Source organism: Polyodon spathula, chromosome 1 (genome assembly GCF_017654505.1).
Source record: "Polyodon spathula isolate WHYD16114869_AA chromosome 1, ASM1765450v1, whole genome shotgun sequence".
Taxonomy (NCBI): Eukaryota; Metazoa; Chordata; class Actinopteri; order Acipenseriformes; family Polyodontidae; genus Polyodon; species Polyodon spathula.
In genome coordinates this window covers 82,156,163-82,182,159 of record NC_054534.1, presented here as the reverse complement: position 1 = coordinate 82,182,159, position 25,997 = coordinate 82,156,163, and the positions used below count along the sequence as shown (strand labels likewise).

The window sequence follows — 25,997 nt, the reverse complement described above, 5'->3', positions numbered from 1 at the left end:
TAACTTTACAGTACTGTAGGTAAGCAGGACACAAATAAATTATATACAGAAATGTCAGACTATATATATATATATATATCAGAGTATATATATATATATATATATATATATATATATATATATATATAATTATATATTTTTTTATATATATATATATATATAATATATATCTTGACAAGTATTATCATATATATATTATATTATAACTGTTCTTCAGCTCTCCTTCAGCTATATTAAAAGTATATTCTTCTGGACTGATGGAAAACAAAAGAGTGGAAGTACTTATGGGTGCAACGGATTGGAGTTTTAAAAAATAAATAAAAATTACACATTTAAAATGTTGTTCAAATCATGAAACAAAAAAGTAATATTACAATGGGTTAATTTAAAAAGAACAGATTTATGATTTAAATAAAATGAAGAATCAATGTGTCTTAAAAGGATAAAGAAATATGCTTACCTAAAATGACAAAGAATGCACAAAGCTGATGACTACAGGCAGATTGTGCCATACTAAGTCAAGCCTAGTACAGTGTCTCATTATCTCCTACAATGCTCCCCTTTCTGTTTGAAGGCTTCTTAGAGGAAAAAGCATTGGTGCACATTAGCCTTTCTCTTTTTTGGTCAATAAAGATACAACAAGGCATTTTTAGGAGTGGCTTCAATGACTTCCACAATAAGGCCATTTAAAAAAAAAAAAAAAAAAAAAAAGCTATAAAACATGAATACATTAAATGGGGAAAGACATGCAGATCACCCGCCCCGAAACAGATCGTTGAGCCGGTCTAACTCTTTGCAGTTGTCCATGGTCATTATTTCAGCCTTTCTTCGCAGCCGCTCATCTCGGTACACCTTGGCTGCATACAGCAAGTCTGTTTCTGAAAAGGTGCAGAAAAGAGGGTTACAATGGGAGGTGAATAAAAGTAGAAGCTTGCACACAATCTTAAGCACTTATACACAATGTACATAAGCAAAGGGAAGAGTGGTTGTTATTAGACAACAGGGGACACTCAGGGTTTTTTAGCCACAGTATTCTCACTATGTACAATACTATCTTCATTGCACTACAATGCAGTGGAGCCTAGTGCAGCAATCTAGTGAAATGCAAACTAATTTATCTGTCAGCCTACTCTTTGTAAAGAAAAAAAATAACAATTATTCAGACATACTAGGCAGTAGCTATCTACACTATATATGTATCGCGTGTTAGTTTTAAAAGTAGAGAAGTTCTAGATACACAAGAGTATCACATGCAAAAATGGCCTTTCTCAAACTGTCCTATTTTAATGTAGACCGAAAAGTTTTTTAATTTAGCAGTTATCAATTATTTTTATAATTTTCTCCCAATTTAAAATATCGAATTTTTAGGTTCAGCTCACAGCTAACACCCCCGCGTTGACTTGGGAGGGCAAAAACGAACACACGCTGTCCTCCGAAGCGTCTTCTCACACTGCAGACTGACCAAGCAGCCACCTAAGAGCTACAGCGTTGGAGGACAATGCAGCTCTGGCAGCTTACAGGCAAGCCCGCAGGTGCCCGGCCAGACTACAGGGATCGCTGTTATGCGGTGAACTGAGGACACCCTGGCCGACTTAAGCCCTCCCTAACCGAACGGCATTCGGCCAATTCTACGCCGCCCCCTGGAAGTTCCTGTCCACGGTCGGCAGTAGAATAGCCTGGACTCGAGCCGACTCTTGCTTCCTGCTGTCATTTGTTCAAAGGCAAGCATGAAACATTTGCCAACAGTTGCTTCCGACATTCTCTGTCTGGTGTGGATTCGCCCATACATTGAGACTGAACTGGTTGGAAGCGTAAGGCAAAGCTTTGCCAAGTTATGCAGATGTAGACATCAATTAGAAACAGTCTAATTCAGTTACCTAAAAGGTATTTGGCATTCTTTAATAAAGTGCATATATGCAGCATGTTCATTGTCATGTTATTTGTCCCATCCAAGAATTTATTTTATCAGTGCAGAGTCAAAACAAAGAAAACGTGCCTATTTGGGTCTAAAATTCTACCTCTGTTTAAAAAGTAAAACAGCAGGTTGTTTGAACCAAGGCAGCTGTGCATGAGTACCTGTAGTGCTGATTTAACTTGGGTAATACCAGCTGAGGAATACTTTGTCTGCGCTGACTTTCCGGTTTGTTTTCTGAAAGCTGTTTGTTTTATGTTCTTTTCAGCAGTCTACTTTATATACTTACATATAATATACTTTGCTTGTTTTGCTTTGTCGTCCATTTTTGGTATTTTTATGTCTAATGCTGAAAACTAGATTTTAGCAACCTAATTCAAAAGCAATGCAGCACTGACTTTGGCCCACCTGCTGCATACAGTACAGCAGGTCACACAAAAGCCAGTACAGGCTCACCGATATGCTGATTAAAACATCATTGTCATTGAACAGTAAAAAAAGTTAACTGCTTTAGAGTATTTTTTTAACTGTATTTCTCTAAGTTTTTGCCTAAGTGCAATGCACACAGGAAGGCGAAGGAATAAAAAAAACCCTATCTACAGAAGAAAGATACGTAGTTTTCATCACTTGCATTGTGCAGTAGTTCAAGGTTTCTTTCCTCCCTGCACCAATTGAAAATGTCCCGATTTTTCACTCTTGCTATGTGGTCAGCCTACCAGGCTATAGGGTGCATCCTACACTCCACACGGAGTGCCTTTACCGGATGCGCCACTTGGGAGCCCGGTAGACAGAACAGTTTTTTGTTGCTGGCTCACTGTGCAGCATTAGGAAACCAGGGTAGAAACAAGCACCTTTAACAACACAGGAGTTAATCCACTGTTTCAACCACTTCATTCAGTGAACAGAGACATAAAGTGTTAAAAATCTGAGAACCACTGAGAAAATTAGAAAACAAAGTAAACACACATACAAGTATATAAAATTACAATTATTACAAATATTAACACTTAATTAACGGTATTCTTTTTTACTTTTGTAAGTATCACTGGCAACAATTGGTTGACAAATGTAATGACCTTGATGCACTGGATAAACGTGTCAGAAGGTTCCTTCTAGGGTTCTCTTGCCCTTATTAAACGGTCAAAGAAGCCAATGGTGGTTATTTTCAATGTCAGTAACAAGCAGTCTGTTTTTAAACAAGTCACATCTTCATAAACCTATAACCTACTCCCCCTAGTTTTCAAATACAATCTTGTTAGCTATCTGTTAAAGCATTACAGTGTCAAAGTCACTTACTTGTTTGTCGTTCTTTCCAGCAGTTATTTCTGACATTGGAAACATAATCGTCCTCCACACCCTTTTCAATTTTTTGTAGTGCTATTCCCTTATACTCCGATCTGAAGTCTTTTGAGACGTAATAATCTATGATCAGGTTTTCAGTCTGACGTTTAATGGTCTGTCCGGTTGCCCTGCAAAAGAAGTTGGTGGAACTTTTAATGCATTTTAAAACAAAACAAGTCATTCTAAATTTAGTGTACTAAATATGCCAAAAAGTACTTCTCTCCCAATAAGTATGCTGGTGAATTATGTGTTTTTACAAATGTCTGTAAACATAAAAGTACAAACAAAAAAACACTAAGCCTAAATAATAGCACTCAGACTGTTTTTATCCATATATAAAGCCATTGCTTTCTAGGAGTGCCACCTAGCTTCTCTATCTACAGAAGTCAGTGCCATCTAGCACTTTAACTCTAATATACACACACAGGGTAGATGCCAATATGTTGAGTTTTTGATCTCAGATTCTATCACTTTTCTCCTAAGATGAAGGAAGTGGAGAGAAGCAGAGGCTGCTGAAGACCTTCTTACGCACACTTTATTAAGCAATATCCGAACAGCAGCCTTTTTGTGTGTGTAATCACTTGTCTACTCAACATAAGTAGTATTGCAAACAAGTTTTTGGAGTGCAAAATTATTAATTTAAACTGTTCTAAGTGTTTTTAATTATAATATATGTTATATATGTGTGATTTTACAGGGATCAAAGCATCTCAGTGGTCAGTTTTGGATAAACAAACAGATACATGTAATCTTATACATATAATGGGTACTCACGGTCTGGGATACAGGCTGTAAGGTGGGGTCGAAATCATCAACTGGCTTAAAACAGACACTAGAATCAGGACTACAATGGGCATAAGTTGAATAAACACTGAAAACCCACCCTGTAAAAGGAGAAAAAAAGGGGAGCACCATAAAAAAAGACATACTTTCATTAAAACATATATCTAGTAGGTCAGTCACATATATCCCATACCATCACCTACAGAAAAGTGTGCTTGTATGAACAAACACAAAAATTGCTTCCATACACAGCACTAACTGATTCTTTCAATAACATATCTATACCAAGTTTCATCACAATTCAGTAATTCATTCTCCAGCTATATACACATGTACAAAATAAGCACCTTGCAGTCATAACAAATTTAATATAAAGATACACCCCTACACCATAGTATAGCCCGACTTTTACTGTGCGTCCGTTGTTAACTTGTTCAATCTACCACAGGCAAGCTATAAGGCAAGCTGCCATTTCCTTGCCCCAAGGGAGCATGCAATACTGTATTTGCCAAGGTGGTGGTGGCGGCAATACATACATCAGCCCTGTCCTCCTGCCTCTCTCGTCTCGTTTGATTCTGATATTGAGGGCTGTATCTGGCTCTGCCATTTGTAAATGTACTTGCGCTATCTGTGGAAAGGAAAAGAAAACAATTGAAAAGTCTTCACTGTATTATACACACTATGGAAATTATTGCTGCACTTCTTTTTCCAGTGGCAATTTATACTGTTAAGTAGTCTGTCCAGAAGAGAGCACTTTTGAGGTGTGCTATCAGTTCAGTCTCTGATATGGAATTCTGTGTACAGAGGGGTATGTTAGGATTACCAAAACTAACTTTTGACCTTGCTTTAAAATAAAGCTGCATTAGAACAAAGACCTCCAAACGGTGAGGTTTGTTCCTTTAACTAAGTTTGACTTTGACACCCTTTTTTAGTTATTTCATATTTATATATCAAGGTTTTTTTTTTTTTTTTTTGCAAACACAAATGGAAAATCCTCATTGGGATAAAAATGTGCATACATTTAAATACATCTACATTATAAATAAACATTTTTACTGAAGTAAAATCATCTACTCTATGCAGGGGTTTTGGCCACTAGGTTTCATAGTTTCCTGAGGGATGTACAAAACATTTAAAAAGATAATATTTTCACCAGTTCAAACTCCATTAATGTGTTTCAGCGTAGTCCACAAAGCAATTTCTAATCAGTCAGCAGATTGTAGAAAAAAACAGATAGCACTGTATTTGCAATATCGGCAAGGTAAAACATAATTAATTAGCCATTGCATTTATTTCCAAATTGTGTTTGTAGGTTTGGCTCAAAATGCACTAACTTCCAACAAGTATATCTTTGACATACGCATATCTGTCAACATTGAGTTTTCAAAATAAGGAAGCTTTTGTAAACTGAAATCTTAGCGGCCTGAATTAAAAGTGAATACCTACATAAGACAAACACATACAACTATTCCATTTTATTACTTGCTAGAATGATAGACTGTGATACGGTGATCCTTCCAATTGCTTTTAAAATGGAAAAATATCAAAAACAGAAAGACAACCATGACCTGCTTCACAATCAAATTCTCTCTGGCCCCTGTGGTTCCTATAGTACTATAAAGTTTACAAACGAGAGGAGGCCATTCAGCCCATCTTGCTCGTTTGGTTGTTAGTAGCTTATTGATCCCAGAATCTCATCAAGCAGCTTCTTGAAGGATCCCAGGGTGTCAGCTTAAACAACATTACTGGGGAGTTGGTTCAAGACTCCAATATTTTTCTGTGTAAAAAAGTGCCTCCTATTTTCTATTCTGAATGCCCCTTTATCTAATCTCCATTGGTGACCTGTGGTCCTTTGTGACTGAGGTCAAAAAAGTTCCCTGGGTTGACATTGTCAATACCTTTTAGAATTCTGAATGCTTGAATCAGATCACCGGGTAAAGTCTTCTTTGTTCAAGACTGAATAAATTACATTTTTTTTTAGCCTGTCTGCATATGACATGCCTTTTAAACCTGGGATATTTCTGGTCGCTCTTCATTGCACTCTTTCTAGAGCAGCAATATCTTTTTTGTAGCGAGGTGACCAGAGCTGAATATAATATTCTACATGCGATCTTGCCAATACATTGTACATTGATTTAAATTCAACACTTTTCACTATATATCCGATCATTCTGTTGGCCTTTTTTTATAGCTTCCCTAGAATCTAGACCAGTGGACCCCAAAGTAATTTGGGTATGGGCATAAATTTATCTTACTTGGCTGTTTGCGGGCACGCTGACTATTGCATAAGTTCTTATCTTACAGTGCCTTCTCGTGACATTATATATAAATCGCTTTGTTTCAGTATGACAAATTTATCAACACTACTCTGTTTTAAAGATCGCTCATCTCCAGTGCAATTATTCAGGGAAAGTGGATTCGTAACTAAACATACTACAGTGTTTCCCTTGTCTGGTGAAATAAAAAAAAAATACAGAGATAGAAAATTTAATTCTAAATACTGAAACGTATTATCTCAATAACAGTCGGTGAAGTTCAGTGCTTACCTGGCATATTAACACACTGCCTCTGCTTATGAATGATTGGACAGCTGTCAGAGCTTTCACTTTCCCTTTGGCTACTCATTCGTCTTCAATTTTCATGCAGAATACTGTGAACAGCCTTTGCCTGTTTATGATTGGACAGCTGCGTAAAACGTGGCAGATATTTGACTCTCCTATTGGTTAAGCTTACAGTCGGTACCTGCACCTGAAACAGACACAGTTTATGTCCCACCCAGCTAATGTATGATTGGGCTACCGCAGAGAAAATGCAGATGTTCAACTGGTTGATCGTATCACTAAAGCCATTCACCAAAAAAAAAAAATGTTGCGTACGTACAAGCACAGCATAAGCGAGCAGCACTGTCAACAGACTGCTGTGGCGCTTTTGTTGGAAAACCTGTTTAAAGCTTTCTTTATTTTCCCAGGCTACAACCTGCCAGAAGTGTGTTCACAACCCATAACTTAAGAACAGCTGCCGCAGGCACAACTTTGAGGACCACTGGTTTAGACGAAGACGCTGGAGTCAACAAACTCCTAGATCTTTTTCATAGTTTCCTTCTTCAATTTCAGTATCTCCCATGTGGTATTTATAATGTATATTTATATTGCCTGCGGGCAATACCTTACACTTTTCTATATTAAATGTCATTTGCCATGCATCTGTCCAGTTCTGAATGCTGTCTAGATCATTTTGAATGACCTTTGCTGCTGCAACGGTGTTTACCACTCCTCCTATTTTTGTGTTGTAGTTGTAGATGGCAGATTTGGCAGCAGCCAATACTTTGTAAACAGGTCCACTGTAGTTGATTTTACACGACAGTTAAGTAGTATACACTGTCGTTTTTAATTTCATCACACAATAAACCTAAAGGCAGAGTTTGGAAGTGCACACTGACCTAGTCAAAGGAAGAGCTATGGCACCTACTTTAGAACAAGAAAAACAACTTTAAATTCAATAAGTCCATCATTAAAAAATGTATTAAAGCCATAATACACAACGTGGTATTGCAACGTTATTCATTACACTGTACATATGTCGCAGATCAATAATACCACTGTCAGTAACATTTCATTGTCAACTATCTTCTATTTTAAATGAACACACCGTTGTTGTATATAAACATGTTATCAATCAAACTGAATTTCTAAAGCAATGTTGATGCTGAAATTGTAATAGAAACCCCTTTCACTATTTGTGTGACTTGACTTTCCTGCAGAATACTTGCAAAGTATTTTTTTTTTTTAATACATACCTAAAATTGCTACTGTGCTGCATTGAAAAGAAATATATATACACATCTGCTACAAATCAAGTGTAGGCTATCGTTCCATAAAAGTATAAACATATTTTACAGTGGTCACATTATTTCCATATATGCCTTTTATCTCAAATAGTAATAGATAATGACATCATAATAATTTGTGATTTGGCGAGCCAAATCGGAGGAGTAATGAGCACTCAACCATCTTTGGCTTTTATGTTTGGGGTATTATTTAATTATATATATCCTTCCCAACAAGCAATTCACTACATTTTAGGTCTGCTTTTCAGTCACATACGTGAACATGCAAAGGCGCCTTAAACAGCAAATTTGAATGGGGTTGCAGACCTAAATATGCAGCAGCCCAGGGCCAGCCTAGTAGTGTGAATGGGTCCATGTCTACGCAGATGGGCTAAACTAATCAGTCATGTCAATGTCTCTGCATATGTAACATTCTTGATCTCTTTTTCTTTTGGCAAAGAAAGACATTATTAATTAAAGCGCTGGTTTTCTGAGTGTCATTGGTTTTTCACATGCTTACAATAAACATTATTCTTGCTCCCATGTCCCATCGTTAATCAGTCCTGCATAGTTTATAGAAAGTATTCCTTTTTTCCAATGTTGCTTAGGATTATGTGAGAATGTTGTTGCCCAAGAAGCTTGAAATTTACATTGATATTTATTTATTTTTTACCTGGAAGGCTTATCGCACGCAAAGTCAAAATAGATGGTCAACAGTGTGAGAGCTTGCCCTGTGCACTGAATGCATGCCTGCCACAGGGTTCCCTTAAACCCTACTAGGTACAGAAGGGGATTGCAGTAAACACAGACCGTACATGACGGTTGCAGAAATTAAAGGTTTGCGGACATAAAAGGCATTTAACCGTAGTTTTTTTTGCGGGAGAACAACTGTTCCCAGAGTGTCCGGGAGAAATGTCCAAAAATCGAGAGTCCCGGAAAATATGGGAGAGTTGACAGGTATGCAAACGTCCTCAGCCACGGCATGTCAAAGAAAGGGTGTTTTGCTACAGTATATCTACTTAAACATAAAGCACCTACTTGAAGGGAACCCTCCTCCGAAGAACATGTTAAACAGGTCCTCTGGCGTGATGTCTGCCTCAAAGCCCCTGTGAAAGTCGAATCCTCCCCGGCCCTGGGGACTGCATGTGGTATCTTCTCCCCCCGTCAGGTCATACTGCTTTCGCTTTTCTGAGTTACTGAGCACTGCGTATGCATTCCCAATCTCTGAAACACACAGTCGACGACTGTTAGCCAACTCAACTTAAATATTTTATTTAAAAAGATCCAGCATTGTATACAGAACATGCAATACAGAATGTCATCAGGTAACAGAAGGGGAGAAATGCCAGTCAATCCTCTGCTGCATTATGACTAAGGCTGTAAATCGAATATACATTTTCTATGCAACTTTAATATATGCAATTTTACTTTTAACCTTTTGTGTAAATAAAAGTAGAGGGTTTAGTATTTATAGTCAACTTTTTATTTTACCTTTATATTAAATTTGAACTTGTACATCGATTATCACATACAGTAATCAATTGCTGTGGTTTTTCATGATGTATCAGTATATTATCAATGAGATAATTTAGGGGAAAAAAATCCAAGATCCTTATAAGAATTGTTTGGGGTTTTATTTACGTTTACTGTTTAAACGTTTAGAGCCTTACATTTGATACAGTGGGTCATATTCAAATGTTTTACACCAGTTCTTGAAAAATCCAAACAACCTGCTAAATTAGTCATATTGGATAGGCACTGATGCAGTACTGACAGCAATTATCAAATGCCTGTCCTGGTTTAACTGTGTGACCAATGCCAAGTATCAGTTACAGCTTTCACCCGAGCCACCACCCTCATAAGGAAAGGCGTGCTACTTACTTTTGAATGCATCCGTTGCTCCTGGTGCATGGTTTTTATCAGGGTGGAATTTCAGTGCAAGCTTTCTGTAAGCTTTCTTCAGCTCCTCCTCATTGGCCTCTTTAGTGACACTCAGCACTTCATAATAGTCTTTGCATTTCTTTATCCTGTAAGAAAAGAAAAAAAAAAAAAGTATGTTTACAACGGGCACCTTCTTTCCATTCAGAGATGCACAAGGCTTCCTATAAAACAGTGTTTGCCCACTGCGCTGAGACTACGTGTGTCAATACTCAAACATCCAGGCGCTGTGGTGTCTATGGTACCAATTCTTAACACCCAAGGGTTTTAAAATGAACAGAAAAATCATAATCCTCTTATCTTTCAAAAAATAAACAGAAATACAACAAGAAACTTCACTGACAAACGTCTTTCTCTAAAGTGTATTTTAGCATTTCTAAATGTACCATTATTGAGTGTTTCATAGTTATGGATGGAAAATAAAACAACCAAACATGTACACAGGTATAATTGATACCATCAACAATAAAAAGGCAAATCACCATGACCCTCTGTACATCCACAGTATGCACATGTAAAAAACGAAGTTTGCATAATAAAGTTAAAATATTTTCAAACGCAAATGGTTTATCGCATAAATTTTTCACAGTTTCTAATAACCATTCAGAAATAATGCCCGAGATTTCACATCTTGCGCTTCAAGTGAGTAGAACAAGCGGTGTAGTACAGTAGTTGCTCAGTGCATTGACTGAATATATTGTGAGCACAATTACATTAACATGCCACCAAAATGAACTAAACTTTAAGTCACTGACTGGGTGTCGCAAGCCTGGGCTGCGCTTGAGGATATTATACGCAGGTCATTTAAAGTTACGGTATCAGTCTGGCTGTAGACGGCTCTGAAGATGGGCTCCTGCACAGCCAGCTTGCCAAAGCACTCTGGGACACGACCCGGACCGCTGTTGGAGGAGAGGCAATTGGTTGCATCATTAATGATGAAGGTTCAGATGATGAAGCTGTGGAATTCTCAGATTTTGGATCCAACAATACAGACTCTGAGTCCGATTGATTATGCTTTCCTTTCAGCTACAATCCTTTATTTATTTATTTTTTACAATAGACTTCAGCTTAAAAGGTTAATGTGTGTTTCATGAAGATTTAAAATGACACTACAGTGGACTTACATAGCACCCTTTTTTCAGGCAAACTGTTTACTTTGTATTTCACCCTTTAATAAATGTTAACTGCACTTGATTCTTTAACATAACTGTGTGCTGTGCCTTTTGAATTTTAAACATGCCAAAATCTAAACATAATCTATCTAGCTGATGTTAAAAATATTACAGTAATGTTGTTTGTTATTTCAGCTGTCTTGAGTCAACACCCCTCCCCCACTACTCCACTGGGGCACTGATTTGGCAGAATCCAGTATTTTCTCCAAAGAACTTTCCCAATTCTGCGGCAATGACTTCTCAATGAAAACTAGTGTTAATGGAGTATTAATAAATAAGAAAAAGTAAGCAACAGTTCATTAAGTAAGCAGTAACCCAGAACAGGGTGTGCGGGAAGATATGGGCCTATCTTACACATGCCTGGGTGTGTTGCGAGTGGGTTATTTCACTTATAAAATAAAACATTACCCTATGTTTATTTTATAAAAACTAAAAAACAGCAACATTTGAACTTTAAAAGTTTGATGTCATGTATCCTTCCGCCAGTGCAAAACAGCTCCTATACGTTTGTCTTTACAAGCTACAAATTTGCTGAGAATACATACACAGCTGTAGTCAAAAGTTTAGACACTCAATGGAAATTTACACATTTCCCGAAAACAAACAATTATAGGAAAAATCTTTTGTAGCAAAAGTTTTGCTTTTGTGGATGAGGAAAAAAGTTACAAGAAATAGAGAGAGAGATGTCCACAAATATTTATTTCAGCAAATTCTTTGCAAAACTCCAGAAATGCTAATTCAAAAGTATTCATACCCTGACAAGGAAGATTAAATTAATAGCCACCTTTACCAATAATAACCTATTTTAAACAATTGGTATTTGTCAATGAGCTTTTGGCATGATTCTTTAGTGATTTTTGACCATTCTTCAACGCAAAATTGTTCCAGTTCATTCAAATTCAGAGGACTTCTCTTGTGCACAGCCTTCTTCAACTCATACCAAAGATTCTCCATCGGATTTAGATCATGACTTTGACTAGGCCATTCCAGAACCTTGACTTTATTCTTCTTTAACCATTCTGAAGTAGATTTTGATGTGTGCTTCAGATCATTGTTGTGTTTGAACATCCAGATGCATGAGCAAGAGTACAATTTAACACGGTAGTAATACAGTAAAAAAATTGAAAAGGTACTTTCATAAAAACAAGATAGTATCATATTTCACAATCAGAGTACTTCCTGAGTTGCAGACATAGGTATTGGCACCCCCTCAAATATATCACTGTTAAATAAGTGTAGTCTATTAACAAAATGTTTTTTTGCAAACACTTGCTAGCTCCCTGCGTAGCCATGCTGTTTCTGTTCCACTTCCCTTCCCCTGCACACATCATACAGCAATGAGAACAGTTCTATAGCAACCACTGAAGCAGGCTTCCTGTTTACCAAAACGCTGATTTAAAACTTAAAATTAGACTGCTTCCCAGTAACTTTTGAGTAAAATGGAACATTGGAGTTTGTTTTGGAGTATGTAAAATAGTTATTTTTTTATTAGTAGTACAAATCACTGGAAGGACACTAACAATATCAGTTGAGATCTCCTATGATACTAAACCCGCCCCAGATGCCTATATCTACCACTCAGTGAGGAGAGCCCAGAGTGGTTATTGGCAATCAATAAATCCTGTCCAGTTTTCTTTTTGAAATTGAAACAAGCTTATAAATCACATCAGGAACCTAGACCAATACACAACTTAATTTGATTTAAGTGCAGGGTAAAAGTACACAGAATAGGCAGTTTTCACAGTGAAGAATGAATTTCACTATCTGTGTCACATTTTTCACAGCCGTATAATAGGTAGGGCCTTGGTAATGTACTGCATAAGCGAATCCACGTGGGCGAAATGCTTCTCTGAGCACTCCAGTACGTGAAGCATTTTTGGTTGCGACGTGGTATGTAGATTGATTAGGCCTACACATGTATGAAACAGATATTCTACATATATTGATTGCGATATGGGCAGTAATCAATTAATAATAAATCCACATACATGTATGAAAGAGGTATTATACATATTCAAGTATGGCGACACAAACTAAAATGATCAACCGGAGTTCTCCCTGTCGAAAGTTCAGCTGCAGCAAAGGGTCGGCTACCTCTAGTGGAAAGTTTGGAAAAATGACGATACAGTTGTATTCACTGTAGATGATGCAAATCTAAGTGGCTATGCAAAGTCATGTAAAGTTTTGATAAAAATATTACAAAAAAAGTAAAATGAACCTCTGCAGCTGTGGCACACTGCAAGCGACTGCTGCTATCGCTAGCAGATGCTGGGCCACATAATTCATAAATTGAAACCAACAGCCAATTAGAAAATAATTGCGAGATCCAATTATTTCCATGTGAATAGGCCATAATGGTAATGTAGTTTTCAAACCTTGTTTTTTTTTCTCCTTTGGACAGTGGGGTTGATTTTTTATTAATTTTTTTTCTTAATTTACCGTTATGTTTACACTAGAAATGTGTTTTAAACAAAACAAGGCAAAGGCTAGTGATGTCAGGAATATGAAAATTGGAGAGTGCTATATCTAAATGCCAATGTATTTATCAAATGTGTCTTAAAACATCGGGATTTGTTTGAATGAGTTTTTTTTTTTTATTTCCCTTTTAAAAAACCACCATTACATACATCTCTCATCTCAAGCACTTTGAAACTAGTAAAAATGTAATCAGCACATTAGACGAAAATACACATTTAAGTAATTATTGTTATTGTAAATGCCAGCAATAAGCTAATCATGTATTTTCAAAACATCTTTATTTGTAGACTGAACTACTCTGTTAGTGAAAGTCTGTAAATATGGACATTTGGTTTTCTGAACTGCTGTAACATAATTCTTAGGTCTTCTTGCTTGTTTTAATGCCAGCAATGAGCCAAGTGATGTCTATAAACATTATGACAGGTTTGAAGTGTCTTCAGGTGCTTTACTTACTGTTACAGCAACAAGAGTCTGATTGGTGGGGGAAAAAAAAAAAAAAATTGTGGTAATATTTATGAAATTTACTTATTTTAACTAGCAACATTATATTTATGTTCAAATGCCATATTTAATTATTAATACGTTGATAAAAAAAGAAAGAGAGGGAATAAATGGAATTGGCCATTTTTGAAAAACAGAATTTGGTATTCCCAAGAACTGAACCATTAGTGGCCCTAAAGATGGTTACAATTGAAGGCAGTCCAGACGCCAGCATTTTATGCGTAGTATAAAGCAATTTTATGCAGGCCACCAGTTAAGCATACAGTCTACAGCTATGCTAACAACTGACAGGGCTGCATAGGATCAGAAGATGATTCAAAATCAGAGGCAGAGCCACAGTAAATGCTTAAATTTAAAGTAAATTGTAAAATTGTTGAGAGTGTTTGAATATTGTTTCAAAATTGTATAATGCAACAAAAATATATTAAAAGGGTTAATGCGTGGCTAAAGGTTTCTCACTGATAATTTACCCTTTCTCAGTCAAAACAGCAAGTTTCTCAGTATCTAAAAAGCTTTGATGGAACACTGGGATTGATATAACATATTTAGATATTGAAGCTGCCTTTTTTATGATATTAAAAACACTGATTCACAAGTATACTGTACTATAATGACTATTACACTGCACTATATTCTGGCGTTTCATATATTCTGGTCTGCCAGATTGCAGCATTTACAATGGTCCTCCGGCCAAAGTAAACTATTCTCTCCTCTGTCTAGCTTGATATCACTGGTTTTCAGCCATTATACGCCCAAGTTATGGAATATGCTTTCCAGGGACATGAGGGACCCAAGTCCCTTCTTGTGTTCTCCAAGGCTTTTACTGTTTTATTTGTTACTTAGTTTTTTAATAAATTAAATTATATCTAGGAATATTTTCTTTTTTGTTTTACAAACACTCTGAGATGTCTCACCACAAACTGTGCTATATAAAACGAAAAGATGATGGTGATGATGGTATATAGCTATGAACACTTATCCTGTCTATTCACTATGTACGGTTCCGCTGTATATGGGTTGCTCAATCCTTTCATTTCCTGGATGTAATGTGTGGCACCTATCACACCTCACCATGTGCTTTACAGCTGCTTCTGACTGTATACAGACCACTTAGCAGTTGCGTTTTAGGAGGTTTTATCATATTGGTGGAGGTTTAAAATAGAAGTGTTTTCAGATAACGGAATTGCAGTCAGGCCTTAAACACTATTCAATCTGATTGATACCAACCTTGGAATACCTCATCTAAAGGTAACATCAGGTACAGTAGGGCAAGATTGAGTCCTTATGAAGATCTGTGAAGCCAGTCACTAAAATTATAAAGTGGAAAGTTAACTTATAGATGAAACTCCTCATACAATTGCTGAACTTGTTTGCAATGACTTTGTTCAATTAGATTCCTCAAGTTTGACAAAGGGTGACTTCTACTTGAAAATAAGTAACTCAGAGATGGAACTCAGAATCCTATTGAATAACAGTTTGATCCATTCCTGGTTTTACCATGAGTAAGGATACAAATTTTGCACAGTGATTTTTTTGTACATTTCACAGTCGAGTTGCGGAAAAAAAAAAACAATTCACGGAAAGGCCACCAAATAATGTAGGTTTAGCTACATCAACATACACAAGAGCTTTTAAACAGTACACCAAAACCAATAATATAAAAAACTATTGCTTTTGAATGCTGGAAAGTTTAAATGTTAGAGTACAAAACTTAGTTAAATGTCCTTTCACACCACCATAACTTTTTTTTTCTTTTTTTAATACTGAGCGATGCAGGCTTTCACACCGGCCACGTACCGAAATAGTCTGAAATAAATGATGTTCCTATTTCTCTGTGCGCGTCCAACGTAAATGTACATTCATATACAGTTGTAGTCAAAAGTTTACATACCCCAATGGAAATTTATAATTTCTAGAAATTTCTTGAAAACAAAGAATTTTAAGGAAAATATTTTGTCTGACGATGAAGAAACAAGCTCAAAGCTATTTTTCTAGCTATACGTTCCTTAAAGGAAATTGATCGCTTTACTGTGTAAAAAGGATGTAGTCACTACACTACACACTGTTTGTTTCATAAAGAGTCTTGAGACACACCTCTTGCTAAGGCAGAATTATCATAGAAACAACTGGGAGGACTAATTAGGCGTTTACATTAAAAGGGGCGCTATTTAAATTACAATCAATGACATACAGCACTTTACCAATCAATCAATCTATTTTATATAGTGCGTTTCACAGTGGACCACCATCGTAAAGTGCTTTACAAGATGCAGTAACAACAAGACTAGAGCAACGAGTCAGTTAACATAACTTTTTTTTTTTCAAAAGTGTATCATATTTTATCCTTGTTATTTCAAAACGGTAAACCTAATTCGTGTAGTACTGTACATAGGATTACTCTCACACATTAGTGAACTTTTACTAAACTGTTTCAGGTTTTTTATTGTTATTGTAATGTCAGCAATAAGATAATAAGACAGAACTACTGTGTTAGTGGAAGACTGTAAATGTGATTCTCACAACTGTACTGGACACGTTTTCTGAACTGTTGTAATATAATTCTTACGTTTTCCTGCTTATTTTAATGCCAGCAATGAGCCAAGTGATGTTTATAAACATTATGACAGGTCTGAAGTGTCTTCAGGTGCTTTATTTACTATTACAGCAATATGTGTCCAATTGAAAATCTTGGCTTTAATACGGCAACAAAAAGGGAATTGGTCATTGATGAAAAACAGAACTTGCTATTCCTCAGAATGGAAAATCAGTAGCCCTAGATATGCTTTCAGTCAGTAACAATGGTGTGAAATGACAAAGGAAGTACAGGTCTAAAATATATCCTTTTATAACTTGTCTAGCTTTGTTTTAACTTATTTTCATTGCACTTTATTTGTAGCATCGGACCACCCCTGTTTAAAAATATCTTCTCCTTCATTTGTCTATTTGGGAAGATCCATGTCAGGTTTACGAGCAATAAATAAAGCACCCCCAATAGGTAAATGGGAATCAAATGTTCGACTCCAAAGCAACACTAACCAGAAGGGGTTGTTGAATACTTCGAGTCACTGTATGACACGTTTTAGACAGATGGCCCCTTGAACCGTTGTAGGTTTGTTGCAACCGAACAAGCAGAAGTACACAAATAGAATCCTACCTTTGTACTCCCTCCACCTGGTCCTTGGTGAAGCTCTTTGGAGTCTCTCCAGCACCTGACGAGTTGCTCTCTTTCTCTGGCTTGCCTCCGTCAGTGCTGTCTGTGGGCTTCCTGCAAGAAGCACCACTTCCAGCTGAGTTTCCATTCCTTGTCAGTGCATCCAGCAGTACTGCAACGAGGAAATGCAAAGGCTTGAGCAGTAATGATGGAAAGGGTGGACAAAAGCAAGACTTACTTGACTGAATGACTTTGGACAGGTCACTAACCTCAATGTCATTCAGTGTACGGCACTAAAACTATACAGAAGCAGGTCTTCAGTTGAGGCGACAGTTAATTTAATCCTGCAAAACAAACTTGCAAAGTGTCTGTCTGTCTGACTAGACTGTGTAAACACAATAACCGCCCTCATTTTGCACCAATCTTTTGCCATACACTCCTAGCCACTTACAGAAGTTTCGGATTGCATTTAGCTATAAATCTGATAAACCTAGACTATAAATATTTGTAATCTGTACATGCACTTATTCACCTTATTACCTTAAGCAGTCCAAAACCGTTACCACTTAACGCGGTATCCTAGAGACTAGAGAGGTCAGACGTTATTCAAGTTATGTTGGGGTGTACAGTAAAATACAGGCAATACACATAGCAGATTACTTCCCAAAGTAAAAAGATGGGGGAAGCTAGTCAGGCACCATTTGATTTGTTTCCAACACATACAACCAAAACATGCATTCACTACCATACTTCAGTGTTGTCAGCACCTTTCACTCTTAAACATGTCAAACATTGTTTCAAATCTTATTTTATTCTTCACATTAGGGTTGCAAGTCGGTTATGATCGGTTCCATTTTTTACCAACTCTTTCAGCTGTTTTTGACATCCAATTGGCTTTCAGTAAAACAGAAATTTAAGTTTAAAACCCCCAAAAATATATATATTTTCTTAACTGTGATAAATAATCTCAATACAGTGTTATTGCATCACTCATATGTTGTATATAATTGGACAACGCAGAAATAATAAAATAATGTATTAATAGGCATTACATTTTTTTAAATTTATTATTTTCGTGGTCGGTAGTAAGTGGCAAATCACGTGCATATCGTGCAGTTTATGGTTTTCGAAATTTCAATATGAGAAATGTCCATGACGACATTTCTTCGTTCAACACCCTATTTTCTTAGGCAAAAGTTTTTCCTTCAGTTTACTGAATTAAAATACAGAACTCAATGAGCAGCAACGTCACAGCGCGACTCTCTTCTCTCGTCTCTCTTCCAGACGAATCAAAGTCAAGTTGGCCTACTTTGTTTACTCAATAACCTGTAAATAATTCAAAACAAGGTTACCTGGTTGTACTTTTAATGGTCAGTGCAAATGTTGACGTTACTCTATCCATTCACAGAAAGTCAACAGTAGATGTTTTACATTGAACTATTTATTTTTCCAGAGTTAAATAATAACTCCAAGTACCTTGCCTTTTCTTATTAATCACTGCATTGTTCTGTTTAACATTTAGAATGTTTTATACTCATCATAAGGTTAAATTACCTTTCTAATTTCGATGTTACCCAAGTTTGGATTACTTCTTTTAGCACTTGCTATATACATTACTTTATTTCAGTTCAAATATTCAAGTTTGCCAGTGCCATGCTCCCAGAAGCTGTTTCATGACTGGCTAGCAACAGCTGCAGAAGCTACTGTGTAGTCATTACAGTGGAACTCATGCAGAGATCTGTTAACACTGACTAAAAACAAGGCAATAAAATTGGCAACATTTTTAACCAGAATACGATTTCTGTAGAATGTTGCCATTACAAGCATTGCATAATTAATCAGGGTCCTTACATTTAATATGCAAATAACAACAGGTTTAAGACTAACATAACGTGTTAAGCGTCAACATTATTAAAAAAAAAAAAAAAAAAGACACGTTTGCTTCTACTAGCAGATATTGTATAAGGTTTTCTGTGTACTCGAATATGTAATAGTTCAAATAGTTTATTTCTGTGTAATCGTGTATTTGACTACACTGACCCATCCTTAACTAGGACTATTATAATTCAGTTGTAGCGTTGCTGTGACCATATGGTAACAGGCTGGTTGCAGGTATGCTTGTGAAAAAATGAGTACAAATACATTTTCAAATCTTGAATACAGTACTTTAATTTTCTGACAAGTTAAATGGCTGAAGTAACGTATATTGAAAGTCTTTGTTTAGCCACTTTCTTTTGAGACATGGGCTCTCTTTGGTTACCATACACAGTTAGAAACATACTGAAAATAAAAACCATCATGAAAAAATATATACATATAGTGGACCACATAAAATTGCATCTGGGCCAGTAAAAACACTAGCTCAGTGGCCCAAGGGGCCAGTAGTTAAAAATCTAAAACTAGAGCCCTTTATTATGAAAACAAGTCGAAGCTTACTCCACTTTGAAACTCCTCAAGAACAAAGTATGTTAGCAAGGTTCATCACTAAACAGAAAGCAGTATGAAACAGGCTTACAATCATGAACTTCACCACTCAACAAGTTCAAGGCTGAATGTGCTATAGAACTACACCATGGGATACCAGTGCTGGGACAAACACAGGTTTTTCATATTTGTCTTTTCTTTTATTGACACAATTGAAACAATTGAATGTTTGTGCATTCGTTTATATTTTATTAACCGGAAAGGTGCCATACTACAGCAAAATAACAGAAATCTCTCAGGCAGGGAGGGGTTTTAAAATAAACCTGGCATCCCTTTAAATAATCTGTTGAAGTAGGAGAGAGGCACTCTACTATATCAAGTAAAATTTGTGTATTTCTGACCTAATTCATGTATTGGTTTCCTTTGCATTATATCTTTTTGGGGCAGTCAATTATTCAGTTATATGAAAGAATACAAACTTGGTCATTTTTGCCACCAAATTCAAACTGTTTGGTTGAACATTTGAATAATTGCCCCAGCAACGGTATGTATTGCCTAGTAATGCTTTCTGTGTAATAGAGTGCTCACCACAATGAAAGGGGACCAAACAAACCATCACGGTTTTCAAAAGAGATGCAGACAGTAGAAGCCTTATTTCCTGCAATACACTGCACACTGCAGGAATTCAGCGTTCTGCATTGAAACTTAGGCTAGGACAATGGGAATCCCTTAAATGAGTTCCAGGAACAAGCTTGCTTAAACCCTGCTGTGTGAAAAAATGAAAAGCAACAGGAGAAAAGTAGTAGACCGACAATAACCACCACCAAAGCAAAACTTGTCTTTTTTGCTTCAGAGTGAGACGCTGACAGTTATGGTGGGTGTTGAGTAACAAAGTGTTAAGGAATATGTGGACTTCATGGAAGTCATGGGCTATCTAAAGTATCTAGACAAGTCAAAGCTGAAATCACACAACAATGACCCACATAGTTGCACGTACTTGGCTTTTACAGTCGGCACCGCCTACTGATAATCGTGATTTCTGCTTAAATGGGATACAACTGGGAGACGGATCTTCCCAATGCTATTTATGTCATTTAATTGGGATACAGTATTTTCAAGACCACTTTTCAGAGCAAGACGTGTTTGCGTAGTCACAGCGTATTCGCTGCACTGTGCTTGCGTAAATCAGTAGTCTCCTGTGGTTTCCAAGGCTGCTGTTGCAAAGAAAGTTGGCATGTCAACATTGCAGGTGCTTCGACTTGTCACATGATGTGATTTCATCCTTTTCATTTCACATAGAAACCAAAAAAGTGTGACTAAGGTCTTCTCAAATGCCTCTCACTTAATTGTGACAGATGCTTATTCTGGATATTTTTTTACTTTTACTAGTTTCCAAACAGAAAGTTTCAGTGATAGGTTGCAACAGCTGAATAAGGGAATCCCCAGGCTCAGAGCACTACATGCAACGTGAAAGTAGCGTGAAAGTAACGTGATTCATGATAGCTCATGTCACCACCATGTTGCTTTCCTTTCCCGCAGCTTTCGCTCCATCTTCACACTACTCTCCGGCACATCCCCCCACTCTACAAATCAGGTGTCCTCAGAGTTGGTCAAAAGAAGAGCATCTAGTAACTTCCCAGTTTTCATCAAGGAAAGTCGGTGAATAAAAAATAAAAAAAATGCGAAATGCAATGTCGAGGCCAGAGAGGGCGATTTTCTACATGACTTTAAACAATGAACCGGATGTAAATAACTTGCGCAAGATGAAGGAAGAATGAAGCGTATCAACCAAGTGTCTTAATTTCCTACCGGCACCTTGACCACATCGAATAACCGTTTCATCCCATTAAGTTACATGTATTTTCATACATATTTCAAATGCTTTGTTTAAAGATTTTTTCTATTTTTTTTTTTTTTTTTTGTACGAGTCAGTCCCCAGTTTGAAAAAGCCCAATAGTAGTGTTTTACTGAAATGATAGTGCTCTAGCATGTGGTAATTGGCTAGAGTTATGCAGAATAGGTTTTAATACAAGCCTGTACAGCTAACAAGCTCAGACAAGTCTTATTACACTCACAGTAAAAACTGCAATAGATCACACTGCTATGCAGTGGGAGACTTATTTCCAACCCTGTATTCATCCCCCAACCAACAGCAAATTGCTCCCACCACCAGTCTCTCGGCACAGGGATCTGGGCCTGGTAGAGGAGTGTCCTCTGCAGATGCACCAACATCAATAGTGTTATGGCACACAGTACTAACAGCTCTGCGAATTAACCAAATATAGGAATCACTTTTTAAATATATTAAATCTTCACTACTTTTTAGAGGCAAAGTGGACAAACCAGCTTAGTACCTAACTTGCTGCATTCCCCAGAGATCAGAACGTATAACACAATATAATGTGGAATAATAACCATTTTATACAGCAACATATAGGCATACTGTACAGTTTGCAAAACACTGCTTATAAGCTTGTAGTACTTTTAAGAAACGAGTTCAAGGTACAGTACACTTTCCATAAACATCACGAAATTTACTAAGCAACACAATGTAAAGACATTACCATTCAAACAAGACGATGTACTAGTATTTGATAGACGCCAGCTTCGTTAAAACGTATATTAAAAATACAAAGACAAACCTATTTCACAGGTACTCCAGTTAATAAGATTAAGAATCATTATCCACCAACACAGTCTTCCATTTCGTAAGTTTTCGAAAGAATGGCAGGCCTTGCACCATTGCTGCTATCAAATGTGACATTTTTAAAATGTGAGTACTAGTTGACATAGACTACAGTTATGTATTTACTACACCAATAGATGCAACGCATACGTGTTATAAACACACACATTATATATATATATATATATATATATATATATATATATATATATATATATATGTTTTCGCACACATTATTAATTACACTTTAAAAGCACCATGGTTGTGTTAGTTGAATATAAACGTTCAAGAATTAAATCACCAGTGAATCAATGATGTAATGCAGTCACGTACATTTGAAATTGTACACTGTACCGAAGAAAATGTCAGTAACAGGACAATATTGTTTCACGACAGACATCGGTTCATTATCGACCTCAGATTCGGAATAACATAACACAGAAGCAAAGGGCATGTACACAACACACACAGGAATGACGATAACACAATACTTATCACCAAACCTTATATATTAGGGTACCCGTAGTACAGACCACGTAAATAGCCTACCATCTTCGTAATTACATGGTACAGACGAACACCTTTTTTCATTTACAGATTTATTTATTTTTACTACACTCATTACCTTTAGCTTTAATAGTAGGATAAAGCTTCTCGGCTTTATTTAAAAATTTCAATGCCTTTTCCTTGTCGCCAGCTTCGAGAGCTTTCCTTGCTATTAGGATACATTTTTCCGCTTCGTCCTTATTCCCTTCCATCTTCCTCTTCCTCTTCCTCCCCCTGCCTGTATCACTGTTACACAGAGCAGAGCACTCAGGCTGCCTCTGGAAAACGGCCCCTAACAAGCGCAGCACTTTCGTTTAAAAAAGAAAAAAAACAAACAAACAAAAAGTTTTCAGTGGGAATGCATGTAACTTGATGATTTTAAATCGTACAATGTATACAATGTATTTTCTGTCGACATGTGTTAGGGCATTCCTCTGTTTTTATCGAGTCTTCTTTTTTTTTTTTTTTTTTTTTTTTTTTTTTTTATTTGGAAACGTAATGGGTGAATCGAAAGTTAGTGTTTTGTCGAGTCAGCCAATCAAGTGGCTCCATGGGAAATTAGTAAATGCTAAGGTTTAGCCTGATGGCGTATTTTAGTTTTTTGTAGATTGGAGGTAATGAAGTTCAATGATTGCAGGAAACGCAGTTTATCAGATTTTATTAGTATAACCAAAATGTTCCCCATTGTGTTCCCCATTGTGACGGAAACTGAGTTGCCACACGGAGGTGCCTACGGATGAAATTTGCATACCAAATTATCAGTCATGTGATAGACAGACCATTTACTCAAAAGTGTACGTGTGGCACAGATGGCAGACCTTTCTAGTAATTTTTGTTTTGTATAAACCTTTTTTATCTGCATTCTCTCACCATTAATTATTGCGGGCCCTCCAGTTGTGTGATTTGAAATATTAACAACAACGGTTACCTGTCAAAAAAGTTACCAACCAGCTAATGCGTATTTAAAGCCACTGCAATAAGATAATTACACAACTAAACCACACAAAATAAACACGTTTTACATGTGAAGAGTTTTCACCCCGTCCCATGCCGCGACAGTTTTTTTTTTTTTTAAATAGGTTTTGATATTCACGATTTGGTTAGATATATATGTTACCTCTGGGTATAATCTTCAGAGATCCTGAAATCACTTTTATGCCAATGTTACACAGATTTATTGTTTTAAGGATAATTTTATTTGTGAGAAGTGTATTACTGTTCAGACATTAACAGAAAAAATGATCTTACTTGAAAAACAAACTGATACACTCCGAACAATCAGTTTAAATGAGCAATTTATTGACACTAGTTTTAATCAGTGGACTGTTTTTGGACTCAATAGGAGAGCTCACAAGAGACTGTGAATTGACTTTCTAGAGGAAGCTAGTCTTCCTCATACTAATACAGAATTAGGACATGAACTGAGTGGAAAAAAAAACAGCGACAAGAAATTGGGTTACAGCCAGGAACAAGAAAACAGGCAGGGCAAATCATAAAGATCCTGCAGAAATCAGTCTGTTAATTAGGTTTCAGGTTTTGTGATGATAGTGAAACAAGAAACAGAGTGATGTATTTTTAATAGGGGATTCCATCACATTACATGCAGACACTGACTTATGTCATACAGACCGTTTAAATCGAATTGTAACCAGTCTCACTGGTGCTAAAGGATATTGAACAGAGAATTTGTTAAATTGTTCACACCAATAGAAGACACTCCACGATTACTGTAAATGTTGGTACAAATGATATCAATGATAGAATATCTGAAGTATTAAAGAGAATATTTGTGTGTGTGGGGGGGGGGGGGGGGGACTTGCCACTATTTGTCACACAAATCACAATATTAAGCAAGAAAATAATGAATATTATTCTTTTGACTTGTTGACACTTGTTAAATATGCAATTACCTGTTCTTATTGTAGTAATTTATCATCCGCCCAAATTTAATGAATCTTTTCTGACAGAATTTGCCAGTTTCCTGTCAGCTCTTTCTGCTAACGACAGTAGGGTCCTTTTACCTGGAGATTTTAATATACATGTTGATGTTGAATCTGATCTGAAATCTGTGGAATTTCTAAGACTTTTAGATTCTCTTGATTACACTCAGCATTTTACAGTGCCTACGCACAATCGTGGCCATACATTAGATTGTAATTTCTCATGGCTTAGATGTTCGAAAATTGTCAACATTAGATCCTACTATATCTGATCATTTGGCTTGTCTTTTTGAGATTAAGTTGCCTTTACAGACTAAGAGTGTAGTGCATTTACAATAAAACTCGCAAAATAAATTCATCAACTGCATCCAGTCTCTTTGATATACTGAGTCAGTCACTGCACACTACTGCTATGTCTCTTTGACTTGATAGGTTAGTTGATCATTTCAATTGTCTTTAATCAAATACTGGCTCAGTTCCACAAGGTATTAGGGACTCTGACTCTGTTCAATCCTTCAAAACTAACTTGAACACTTATTTATTTAGTCTGGCCTGTGCAGCTGCCTAGGCCTATATCTGCTGCTTGTATTGGTGTACTTTTGTGCTCTATATGTACAATGCTCTGAGGTGTGTGCCACACACAAAGTGCTTTATAAGTCTAAGTTAATTATTGTTGTTCAAGATGTTCATATAAAGACAGTGCCAACAGTAAGTGCCATTTACAAAAGCAAGATTAGTCTGATTGATAAAAAAAAATAAAAGAAAATACGTTGTATAAATCACATTTTTATTACTGTACTTGCTTTATTTACAGTGTTTATCCAGGTTTTCGTAATTATGACAAAACTAATTGTTTTTTTTTTTTTGTATATGTCTGTGAAGGAGCTCTTTAAAAATTTGAATGGAGTAGTACACATTTTATAATCTAGGAGAATCCCCAGTAATGTAACATGCTCTATGAAAATTCAACTACAGTTCTTCCTGCCAGGGTATGGATTGAACAAATCAGCAGAGGAAGATGGCTGTCTCCAAGTACGTTATAGCTATTATATGACAAGTGCTTTTGTCTTTCCTTTTTCTGAACTCCTGGATTTCATTAAAAAAAAAAAAAGTCTGTTAGTTGTTGCTTCCAATCTGAGTCTTCAACTTAATCAGTCATCTGGCCCAACGACAGGCTGCTGTGAATGGACCCTATTTGTGAGGTTTGTTTATCCAAACTATATAATTTTGTGTTATGGTTGGTACCCCAAAGGAAGTGAACAGGAGAGATTCCACTTGTCATACACTGACTATGATTTT

At 36.5% G+C, this 25,997-nt stretch overlaps 1 protein-coding gene across 1 annotated transcript; it reads right to left on the bottom strand.

The window, feature by feature from the left end:
* Positions 1-228: 228 nt before the first annotated feature.
* Positions 229-23,011, bottom strand: LOC121323172 (dnaJ homolog subfamily B member 14-like). Its single transcript, XM_041264056.1, has 8 exons — positions 22,838-23,011; positions 17,106-17,274; positions 9,744-9,889; positions 8,901-9,086; positions 4,573-4,664; positions 4,028-4,137; positions 3,209-3,381; positions 229-878 (listed from the first exon to the last, which is right to left on the bottom strand). The coding sequence occupies exons 1-8, from the start codon at positions 22,968-22,970 to the stop codon at positions 754-756; spliced, it is 1,134 nt and encodes a 377-aa protein (XP_041119990.1). The 5' UTR covers positions 22,971-23,011; the 3' UTR covers positions 229-753.
* Between the last annotated feature and the right edge of the window lie 2,986 nt (positions 23,012-25,997).

What these genes read in the sequence shown, in the direction of transcription:
- LOC121323172 (XM_041264056.1), bottom strand. Translation starts at nt 22,970, where the DNA reads ATGGAAGGGAATAAGGACGAAGCGGAAAAATGTATCCTAATAGCAAGG. An exon ending in TCCTACTATTAAAGCTAAAG is followed by an intron (nt 17,275 to 22,837) that starts GTAATGAGTGTA and finishes TCCTCGTTGCAG; the next exon opens with TACTGCTGGATGCACTGACA. An exon ending in TACAGCCTGTATCCCAGACC is followed by an intron (nt 3,382 to 4,027) that starts GTGAGTACCCAT and finishes CTTCTTTTGCAG; the next exon opens with GGCAACCGGACAGACCATTA.